The sequence below is a fragment of the Cynocephalus volans genome, chromosome 5 (assembly GCF_027409185.1).
Source record: "Cynocephalus volans isolate mCynVol1 chromosome 5, mCynVol1.pri, whole genome shotgun sequence".
NCBI classification, from domain to species: Eukaryota; Metazoa; Chordata; class Mammalia; order Dermoptera; family Cynocephalidae; genus Cynocephalus; species Cynocephalus volans.
In genome coordinates, this window is record NC_084464.1 from 103,595,683 (window position 1) to 103,608,161 (window position 12,479).

Genomic DNA, 12,479 nt, shown 5'->3' on the forward strand with positions numbered 1-12,479 from the left:
CTAAATCACAACAGACATATCTAAGAGTGAGGCTTTTATTAGGAAAATATTTCACTTTTCTCTGTGCTAAAGAAAGCTTGTCAGTGCAGAAAGCTAGGAGAAGCTAAGAAATAATGAAGAACAAGGAAGGTCTCAAGGGAAAGAGACCAAGAGAAGTAGAAAGATAGTTTTTTTCAAGACATTTGCCATCTGTGCCTCTCCAAAAGATGCCAGGCAGCTCCCCAGCCTGAGGGTTAGGGAAGCTCTTCTCGCAAACCCTGGAAGATATCCCATTAAGTTTCCCCACTAGGAAGATAAAGAGCAGCAGATGGGATCCTGTGATTATTAGGAGGTTATTTGGAAATGGAAGGCCATGAGGTTGGTGGTGTTCACTGTTACTTGGTTAACCTTTCCTTTCTTCATTTTTCCTTTAATGAACTCTTTGATTCTACATGCTGGGTCCCCTATCAATACTATTCATAACTGGCTGTACTTTTTATTTGTTTAGTTTAAAAATTTTTTTTTGCTTATTTTTCCAACCTTACATGTTTGAAAAATATTTTTGCGATTTCCTACCAAAAGATTTGTAGTTGTGCACCAAACATGATGAAATTCAATTTTAAAATGCTGTATTACTGAAACTGTTCTACATATGGGCATAGCAAATAATCAGTGTGCTTTTAAGGAAAGCCATACAGAGAACTGCTAAACCTGGACATTTATTGATACATAAAAATCTTATTGCTCTGGTACTTCTCTAAATTTGGAATGGTTCTCTATTACATTAACACACTCTTTTAGTCAATATCTACGGCTTTGCGGGAAAATAAGAATTTCACAACTTTTCAAATTGGATAGTTGATATATAAATATGATCTCATGTTTCTGTGTAGTCACAAGAACCATAAAAATGAAGTAAACCTTATAAAAAATGTGTTGAAAATTCTAGAGACATAACACATCGGGGGCATATTTTGCTTTCTTTCAAAGTTATTAATACTACAGCAAGCATATTCTGAAAACTCTGTTCAAACAAAAAAATCTTTCAAATTTCAAAAGCTTTTCTTTCCTATAACTGTTTTAAAATGGACTATCTTCTAAAAGTCCACTGAACATATCGAATCATGCTCCTAGTTTGCCTTGATGACAGGTGCTTTCTACTCTAGACTTGGGCTTTCAGTGCCAACATCATTCATTAAGAGATTCTTCAAATTACTTTTTAAATGTCCTTTTCCCTCAGGATTTTCACTTATATCTAATTAGACTACTTATTCCATGCCATGTATTCCCTGTTGCCAAAACTGCTAAATGCTTCACTAAGAAGGAGGAGGGCATCAATGGAGCAAGACAGATGTAATGTCACTGGTTAACAGCAGAGGTGTGAAGCAGCTGCCTTAATTATGAAGCTTATTAATTCATGGTGTCAAAAAAAATTGGCAAGAGCTCTTATAAAATAACTAACCTTTTCAGAACAGCATTAGATTGTTTAAAATCTAAAATATATGTCTTCAATAAGGAGTGCTGAAATAATTGTTTTGCCAGTAATCAATATCTGCATTTAATACTTATAATTCTAGATTACAAGATCACATATAATTTTAAAAGTAACTCTGGTTCTTACTTCATTTTTTAGAAGTATATACTTTTACATTTCAATACTTTAAAAATTTTTTTACGGCTGGAATTAAATCACAGGATAAAGACAATATGTCTAGGAGAGGAAGGTATAGGAGAAAGAGTTCTAAATAGCTACTTTCTAAAAGATATGAAAAAACTTAATCTCATTAAAATTCAATTTCATTATCTGTATGCTGACAATTACCATGAAGGGTTATTTGATGCTTATAAATAATGTATATAAAGTGCTTGGCATGTAGAATACACGCAATAAAAAGTAGTTATTATTTTTAAATAGATGTATTGGAAAGACATGATTTAAATAAATGAGTTACTATTATTGAATAAGATTAGTCAGGAGAAGTAGCCTCAATAAAATCTTTGGCCTCATACCCAGAATAGAGTATTTAACTATCATTTAAAGACAATAATATCTAAAAACCTAAGCCAGATACAGTTTAACTTCTAGGAAACAAGAATAAGTGAAAACAGAAGTCTCAAAAGAGGTGTTACAGGAAAAAAAAAAAAAAATTAGTGGAAGTATATTTTCTTTCTCAGTGTTGACTGGAATAAAGATTTTCATATAATAAAGTAATAATAGGAATTAACACCTGAAAGGATAACAGATTGCCAATATTAAAAAAAAAATATATAGCCCACAATATTCTGAAGGATAAAAAATATTCCTAAAGGACCTAGAGGGCCAACAGAAAAAAAAAATGCAAATGCTAGGAAGTGGTCCAATTCTGATCCCCACCTTTCCTGGTCAGTAAGAAAATGACCATCATCTACACCAAATATGACAGTCACAATTCCATCTTATCTTTTAGTTCTTTAGTAGCTTTTAATAAATTTTTTCCAGCCCTTTTTGAATCTACAAATTTTGGGCCTATACTATTTCCATCAGTTGAAATAAATCCTCTGAGTTTATTACTGTAGGGGATCAGATGGAACTTCCTACTAATTGTGAAAAATTACTATGTTCAAGATCCAAAGGAGACTCTATTCACACAGTTCATGATTTTAATTTCGTTACACTGATTCACAGCCTTTGCCTGACTAGACTAAAGTGCCCTAATCACATGTCTTCTATCGTTTGAGTAGCTCACTTTGAGCCATTCAGACTTTCTCCCTGAAGTCCTTTTGATGTGAGGCCACAAGTAATGTATACAGCAAATCTCCCCTTTAGGGAAGATTAACATGAAGAACAGAATACAATATATCCTGTTCTGTTTTTATTCTTTTTGCAATATTCTGCTGCTATTCTTAGAGCACTACACTGAGCTGATGACTTAAGTCAGTAGCAAGACCCAAGTGTTTTTCATGGTTTATTAATATGGCCCATAATTTATCTACATATTGATACACATACACACACACATACATATGCACACATACATATATAGAAAGGTTGTCAGTAATGTTAATTATTCTATTAGTATATCCTGTCCTTAGAAAGTGTCTCACACATTGTAGACACACAGTAAACATTTTTTGGATGAATCAATATATAATTTGTGGGTAGAAAGGTGACCATTGGACTTTAATATGGAAAAATGGGGAGTAACAAATAAAGGATAAAACATCCAAGAGATATACACTTTAATATACTCAAGATATTTCTTTAGACAATTTCCTTTAGTTCCATAGTATCTGGAAGACTTCAGTTTCATCAGTAAACTCAGAAATTGCCTGCTGCCTTTATCTTTCAGTCAAAAGGACCATAGGAGGAAGAGATTATGGTATATCATTGTTGCTATGGAAATTATTGTGGGGCATTTATTATAATTATATAATTATTGAACAATATCTATACAAAGATGCTCGAGTTTACTTTACACATATTTATAGATGATTTGTTTTACTCAGTTATTCACAGAAGAGTTGACTTTATTTTGGTAAAAATATAGCAAAAGACTACCATACATGGTTTTACACAATGCAATGCTAGAAAGAGACAGACCAGCAACAGGAGTGGACAGACCTCTTGTTCTAATCCATGCTGTTTCATAGAAAAGACTGAAGCTCAGGGGACAATGATTTAATTCTCTTTGCACTGTATATGGTTTTTTTTTTTTTTTTTTTGGTATTTTTACTGGGGTGGATGAGGATGTAGAATGTAACAGGCATATGTTTTTCACAAACCTCCTTTACAATGTATATCTAGTCTTAATATACATTCCTTCGTACCTCCCACCCTAGTACTTTCCACTTGACTCTGTTTGTGTGTGTGTGTATGACATGAAAGGCAGTATAGTAGAGTAGTTAAGAGCCCATACTCAGGTAATGCAAACTACTTACTTGCTGTGCAAACTTGGACCAGTTGGTTAATCTATAAAATGGTAATAACAATGGACTTTATTAATATAAAATGAGTGGATGCTGTGAGGATTAAATGAGTTTATCAATGTAAAAATTGAGAAATTGAAAAACTGTGAATGGAATATCAAATCTTATTAGAATGATGAAGCAATAGGAGAAGAATTAAAAACAGAAGTAACTGAACTACCACAGAATAAGTGAATTTATAAGAGAGGAACCTTAAAGACATTATAGTCCAATGACTCTTAACTTTTCTTAAAAGCACCAACACACCTGATGGATAAGACATCTGTCAGTATATATGTATATCCTGACTAATGTGTCAAAAAAATTTTGTGGTAAATTATTACATTTCAACCCAACAAAATAAAAAAAAGCCAGAAGTACACAGTATGTAGAAAGGAAGGTGGAGAAAACACTCCAAATAGTAATTTTAACATCAATATCAAATTTAGTTCTTAGCTTCCTGGCAAAAAAGGAAAAATAAACACAGGAGAGTTTTTTTACAATGTGATATCTCTGCTTTTTTTTTTTTTTTTTTAAGAAGGGTATATGTGGGGGCAGGGTGAAGGTGGAGGTGAAACAGCTTTCCTTTCCTGGCATCATTCTAAGAGAGTTTAATCATATCGAACCTTATGTAGAGAAACTTTAGTAACATTGTGGATAAGTATTTAACAGGAACCATCCAAGAGAAGTAATAAGATAAGCTTTCAATTATAATTCAAAGATGCCACTATATCTAAAGACAGGGTGACTGCCTGGATTACTCAGAACAGCCAAATTTACAACTATTATCCTGGCTTAAATAAGAGTGCTCCCATTTCACTCTCAGAAGGATCCAAGTTTGGATGATAAATTACATGGTCACCATATCTATGGGCAACTTAGTACCATGATGTGGCTTTGTAGTGACCTTGTTTGACAGAGGAAGGACTTCATAAACAGTTCTGTCAAATTTCAAGAAGAACTAGATGGCAACAATTTAATACCTAAATTAAAAGAGAAGGTATGAAATATGTAAAAGATAGTCTCTTTATATTAAAAAACAATGTAATAACATCATAAAACTCACACTCAGAATTGAAAGCAATTCTTCAGTACTGCATTCAGGTTTCAAACGGTCCTTGAACATTTTAACTGTTTGGTGCTTCAAATAGTAATAGGAGGCAATTCGGCCATATGTCAGAGGTTCAATGCTCCGATTATCCTATTTCAAAAGAAAGATGAAATGACAAAAATAAAAAGCACAATGGAAGTACATACCTTCATACAATTAGTAATCCATACTGCAGGTTGCCATTGCAACAATTTTGTTAAAAATTTTGGTATCACTAGAAGCAAAAGCCCTCTTGTTAAAAAGTTGGTAATCTTTTCAATTAGAATGTATATGACTACATCTTACCTCTCCTATTTCAATACAGTAGGAAAGTTCCAATTCAATTAGGGACTTCTCAATCAGATGGGACAGAAACTTGTTCACAGAATCATGGCTCACATCACCCAAACTGTAATAGCTAGAAAACAGGCAAGTTTTTTTTTATCAGTTTCAAGATATTTTCTATTAAAAGTATCACCTCAGTTTCACATGTCTCTTCTCTTTTCGGAATTTCAAAAACATTAAATTACACTTACAACAAGTCAAAGAAATAAACCAAATACAATTACCATTACCAGTTTACAGACAAAAAACCCCATAGTAAGGTTTGTTGACAGTGCTGAATAATGATAGCACATTAAAAATATGTAAGATGACCACTATGCATTAGGCAAAACCCATAGAACTGTACAATACAAAGAGGGAGCCCTAATATAAAATTAAATTAATAATAATATATCAATATTGATTTATAATTGTAACAAATGTACCACACTAATATAACATGTCAATAACAGGAGAAACTGCATATGCGGGAAGGTATGGGAACTATCTATACTTTCTGCTCAATTTCTCTGTAAAATTAAATCTGTTATAAAAATTTAAAATAAGTAAAAAACAAAAACTATGTAAGATAAGTTGATAAAATTCTGCATCACATTAAAAACACTAACTTTTCTATTTTAAAACTGACATTAGTTCAGTTTTCACATCTACACCAAACTAAAATCATGTACCGAGTTCACAGACTGTGAAGTGTGAAGTGTGTGCGTGTGTAGGTATAAATATATAAATATATACATATAATCCCCTTTTATTATAAAACCTATCATCAGTAACTTCACAAAACTCACAGAACTATAGATTTGGGAGGTAGATGAGTTCTTTTAGGAAATTTAATTAATTTTTGTTCTCCTAGAGCTTAAGGAATAAATGTCATCCTAATGAGTAGAAGGGACATCATCAGGCTAAAAATAAAGCAGTATAACTAAGCTGTAATATACAGAAAATGCACTGGTCCAGCTCTGTATCTTTTCCAAGTAAAAAGCTAAGGACATGCAATTCACCTGAATGCTCCTCCCTGCAACTCTGAGAGGCTCTTGGCAAATCCCTATAATCAATAGGAATCTGTTATCTGGAAATAGATTCAAAGGGTAAAGGACTACACCCACCATCATGACAGTTCTTTAATTCCTACTAAGTGAACCCTGTACCCTAGTCAACATGGAGTTTTTATATGCCCTACATCCCCTTTCCCCATTCAAATCAAGAAACAGGAGTGGAAAGTGGTCTTAGACAACAGGTTCTCGTCATTTAAACCCCACCATGAAAGTTCACATCTGTACAGGACTAGAAAGGGTATATTCATAGCCTGGGAAAAGGGTGTTAACAATCTCAAATGGGAGAGGCTTAAATGTGAGAGGGATGGAGAAACACTGTCAAGATAACAAATTTTTGTTGATTTTTTTCCCCTTTCTTCAAAGAGAAAGACTTGGGGCTACCAAATTTAAAAAAATATTTAAAAACACACAAAGCAGGACTTAAATCATGTCAGGATATATTTTCATTAGAAGGAGATATAAGCACAAATGGCTAGGTGTATCCAAATAGGAGAGTCTCCACTGAATAAGAATTAATGAGACTACTGAAATTAATTTGGGAAAATAATTTTTCAAAAAAAAAAAGTTACTTTAATTTTAGACAGTAGAAAAATTGTTGCTTTTCCAGAAAAACTCTTTTCATGGACCACAGTAAAGCAATATTTATCAATGAAGAGTTATATAAATAAATACCGAACTCAGTGCTGTCATTAATTTAAACAAAATGTTCAAATTTATGTCTAACCAGGCACATATGGAAGTAAAAAAACCAGCATTAGAAACAATTAGAAAATATTTCTTTTATCTGGAAAATGACTAAGCAGAAGTATTTAGTTAGAATAATGTCTTCTGATTTAGAGGTGAAAATAAAAATTCTGGCCATTCAAAGTTCCGTAAAGAGACAGATCTCTAAAGATATTCCAAACTATTAAAAATATATATCTCTTTCATTTTTTTTTAAAGGAAATGAAATTCATCAGTCAAACTTTCTGCAATGTAAGCTCTTACTTTGTATTTCACATTCTTTTGGCTTTGGCAAGGCTATAAATTTTCCAGTACTATTTTCAGCTGTCTGTAGTAATATACGGTTGATAAAGTTATTTCTAAATTGAGAACACTGGTAAAAATGTGCACAAGTTACTGTATAAGTAGTGTCATTTGTAATGAAAAAATCAAACTATTATTCTTTATGCAATTAAAATTACAGAAAGACATTTTGGAAATAATATTACCATGAAATACAAAACTTAAAATTTCATTTTTATCTATACATTTATTAGGTTATTTGGAAAAAAAATCTCATGGATGCTGCTACTGATTACCACAAGCCATTATCCTATAAATATAACTGGAAAGCCAACTTTAACATTTTATGCTTTAATAAATAAATTTGGTACACTTACAAAGAACATTTAAGACCATCAATGACAAAAACTTTCCTTCAAAAATTACAGGTTCTTTTCAACACTTATTTTACTCACTGTTTTATTTTATTCACTGTATTTACAAGACATTTTGATGGGATAATATCCCTTCTAAAGTTCGTTTATTTAAGTCCACTGGGACATTTTTTAAGATGACTAATTTGTGGCTTTCATCCAGGTAAAATACGGTCAGGGTAAACATTTCTTAAACATATTAAATAAGTTGTCAAAAAGGAAAAAAATCAACTAAAGCATGTCTCTGAGAGTACAACAAACTATCTAATGACTTCACTAAAATATTATCCATAATCTAACCTGTTAAAAATTAGCACATATCTTTGAGCAGAAAAACACTGAAAACTTTCAGATATTTATTCTTAATATAGTTTTTTTCTAAATGTGCTCACCAACATTCTTACTGAGTTGCATAACAGCTAAAAATACAAAATTCAGTTCAGTTCAAGTAATTGAACTTCACTGATCTTTACCAAATATTATTGTTTGCTAATATTTGGACTGAAGTTCTAAGGTCACGTAAAACATTTTCAAAATCCTTATAAAAGTAAGATATTGTTACATCTTAATTAGATTATAATTTGCAAGACAGTGTAAAATAATAAAACAATGTAAATGAAATTTTTTTTTTTGTCACAAAATTTCAAAAGTTAATACATTCTTACATTTTTCTGTGTCTAAAGAATGGAGTTCAGATTTATATGATTTATATTAGTAGCATACTATGGCTTTCAGTTCTATCCACTTTTCAGTTATCTCACAGTTTCTAGTCTAAACAAGTATAAGTATTTAGTTTAAGACATTACATATCATTAATTTCAACAACCACTTTACTAACTTGAAAAAGCATGCAACAGCTAAGTAAAATGGTCTGTTTTCATGTTGTACTCTCAACAGTACAAAATTTATAATTTACTGATTATTTAAACAGAAATATTACACCACTGTTTAATTACAGATGAAGGATACAATGTAGTTTCATGCTCACCGCATTGAATCATCAAGTCATTATCTTCTCTTTCCCATAAACAGACAGCCTACATTTTTGTCAGCATGCTATTTCATTTATTTCACAGAGAAACCCAGTTTCACAATAATTGACTTGTCAGGAGCTCTAATTTATGAGACTGAGCTCTGTAAGATTTCTCTATATTGGGCTCAACCTGCACACAAGCTGGGTTGAATATTTACAATGCTGTTAACAGGTGCTGAGTTGTTTAATGATTCTAATAGCCAGAAGCGTACTGAGAAAGCCAGCGGGATCACAATTACAGGCTGTTTGAACACAATTACTAGTCCCCTGAGAGGTGTGAAAGTCAAAGGCAGTTTGATACTGACAGCATCTAGCACATGGGCTAGACAAGCTAACTTCTATTAGCAGTCCATTGGGAAAAAGTCATAACAAACCTCTCCCTGTCATAAAAATTTACAAAGTTCATAAAATGTAATCAAAAACTAAAACAACTTTTCAAAAAATTATCTTTAAAAGATATATCAAAGGACAAACAAGAATACTACAGATGAAACCTCAACCTATCTTTTTCCAGTCTTAGCATAAATGAAATTTCACCAGCTGACAATGAAAGATATTTTTATAGTAATGTAAAACGCAGATAAAGTTACACCAAACAGTTTGGATTTAATGTGAATAATGGCAGCCATTTCCTGTTTAGTTTATGTAAACTTGGCCAGATATCTTGCTGGGAAATTTTTCATCAGTATTGAAATGTTGCTGCTATAACTGTCAGTACTGGGAAGTCATTTGTTACAGCACCATGTTTTTTTATGTTCAGATTATGCAGCAGTAATAATGACACAAATAATGAAAGTGGTTGCAGGGACAGCTGAAACTACCACGACATTTTTGCCCCCAAAATATTTAAAAGCTTTCTCAGGGGAAAAACAAAGTAAAACTGAACATACAAATTGAATCCAGAACTCAATTTGGAATATATTAAATTTTACAAAAGCACCAGTACATACATTTACATACATTTGAGCAAGCTGATGTATATATGTATTTGCCTACATATATATTTATACATAAATCATATATATTTACATGCATATATTTGCATATATATACATAATACATATATACACGGGATATAAACAGATGAACCTAGGAACAGTGGTTAAAATCTTTGTTAATGTAAATTTTACTTTTGGTGTGGTGTGGTGGGGGCTTTACAGTAGTATGATTAACTGAAGGGGGTTGGGGAATCAGGTCATATTTATCTATATATAAATGTATTTTGAAACTGGTCTTCCTTTTCTATTGTTAAATAAACCTCAATCTCTTCGTTACACAAGTATGCAGGCAGACAAGCATATACACACCCTTCCTGCCCAAGAAAAGTCAAATCTCAATTAATGGCACTGGAAGATAGGGAGTATTAAGAAAAAATTAAACCTCATATAAGTTCTTCATTTGAGACAATGATTTTAGCTTTCTTAACACTTTTACCAGATCTGAAAATAAGTAGAAGAAATTTGCCAGTTTCCTCTGTTTGCTTCCAGCTTTGAGGAAAGGTGATTTTAACGCAGAAAATAATAAAAAAATATAATCAAAAGCCAATCATGAGGATATGAATAAAAGGGAACCCTTGTACACTGGTGATGGGAATGTAAATCAGAACAGCCACTTTGGAAGACAGTATAAAGGTTCCTCAGAAAACTATATATATAAAATTTATATGTGTGCATGTGTGTGCATACAGACACGCACACACACAAATAGAACTACCACATGATCCAGCAATCCCACTTCTGGGCATATATCCAAAGGAACTGAAATCAGTATGTCAAAAGATGTTTGCACTCCCACGTTGTCTGAAGCATTACTCACAATAGCCATGATATGGAAACAAACTAAGAGCCCATCAACAAATGAATAAATTAAAAAAAGATACGTACGCAATGAAATACTATTCGGTATTAAAAAAGAAAAAAAATCTGTCATTTGCAACAACATGGATGAATCTAGAGGACATTATGTTAAGTGGGTTTTAAGCCAGGTACTAAGAGACAAATATTGCATGACCTAACTTATACAGCAGTACCCCCTTATCCATGGTTTCCTTTTCCACAGTTTCATTGTCCACCACAGTCTGAAATTAGGTGAGTACAGTACAATAAGATACTTTGAGAGAGAGTCCATATTCACATAAATTTTACTAGAGTTTATTGTTATAATTGCTCTATTTTATTATTGTTGTTAATTCTTACTGTGTTTAATTTATAAATTAAACTTTATCATAGGTATGTATATATAGGAAAAAACATAGTATATACAGGGGCTGGTGCTATCTGAGGTTTCAGGCATCCACTGGGGGTCTTGGAACATATCTCCTGTGGATAAGGGGGATATGGAGATATGTAGAATCTCTTTTAAAAAGTAGAGCTATTAATAATAACATATTGCATATTTCAAACAGCATGAAGAGAAGATTTTGAATGTTTCACCATAAATGATAAACATCTGAGGTGACAGATATGCCAATTACCCTAATTTGATTATTACACATTGTACACATGTATTGAAACATCACACTGTATCTCACAAACATGTACAATTATTATGTGTCAATTAAAAATAAATAAATTAACAAAAATAAATAAATTTTTAAAAAGTTGAACTCATAGAAGTAGAGAGTAGAATGTTGGTTAGCAGAGGCTGAGTGGGCAGGGGGAAGTGGGGGGCAGGGAAAGAGGAAATGTGTCAAAGGTTACTTAGTTTCAGTTAGAGAGGAGGAATAAGTTTGATGATCTATTGCACAGCAAGGTGACTAGTTAATAATAATGTATTGTTTATTTCAAAATTACTAAAAGAATGAATTTCAAATGTTCTCACCACAAAGAAATGATAAGTATGTGAGGTTATGGATATGTTAATTAGCCTAATTTGTTCATTCCACCATGTAGATATGTAATGAAATATCACATTGTATCCTATAAATATATACAATTATTATCTGTCAATTAAAATTTTTTTAAAAAGAGAAAACTATGTCCACACAAAATCCCTCATGTAAATGTTTATAGCAACTTTATTAAAAGAAAAAAAAGAGTCTGCTGTGGATTGAATGGCCTCCCCAAACTTAATCCCCACTGTGACAGTATTAAGAGGGTGGAAATCCTATCATGGTAATTAAAAGGTGGGGCCTTTAAGAGGTGATTAAATTGTGAGGACTGTGCTCTGGGAAATGGATTAACCCATTGATGGATTAATGGTGGTCATGGTGTGGTTCTGTTGGCTTTAAAAGGAGAGCACATGAGAGAGACTCTCTCTGCTCCTGCCATTTTACCATGTGATACCCTGCATTGCTGTAGCCACCACCAGGAAAAGGCTCTCATGAGATGTGTTTCCTGGACTTTGGACTTCACGGCCTCCGAAACTGTAAGCAATAAACATTGTTTATTTCCAAATTATCCAGTTTCAGGTGTTTCTGTTAGCAGCAGAAATGGACTAATATAGAGCCAATAAGAAAAAAGATGGCAGAGCTTGGACTACAGCTGACAAAAACTGATGATTTGTTTTTTGGAGAGGGCATCAAATGAACAAAAGTGCCATATATTCAGAATCAGTATGTCACAGTTTCCGAAAAGAACACATTCTTCAACATAACACTGAAAAGAAAGGTGGAC

General features: G+C 32.5%; 1 protein-coding gene across 4 annotated transcripts in view; it reads right to left on the minus strand.

Annotated features, from left to right (window-relative positions):
- Positions 1-12,479, minus strand: part of ASCC3 (activating signal cointegrator 1 complex subunit 3) — a 393,541-nt gene that overhangs the window by 76,704 nt on the left and 304,358 nt on the right. For all 4 annotated transcript variants that reach the window (XM_063096828.1, XM_063096829.1, XM_063096826.1 and 1 more), the window contains 2 exons: positions 5,321-5,432; positions 4,991-5,125 (listed from right to left, as the gene is read on the minus strand). In XM_063096828.1, the coding sequence (XP_062952898.1) occupies positions 4,991-5,125; positions 5,321-5,432 (247 nt within the window). The remainder of the gene's footprint in view (positions 1-4,990; positions 5,126-5,320; positions 5,433-12,479) is intronic.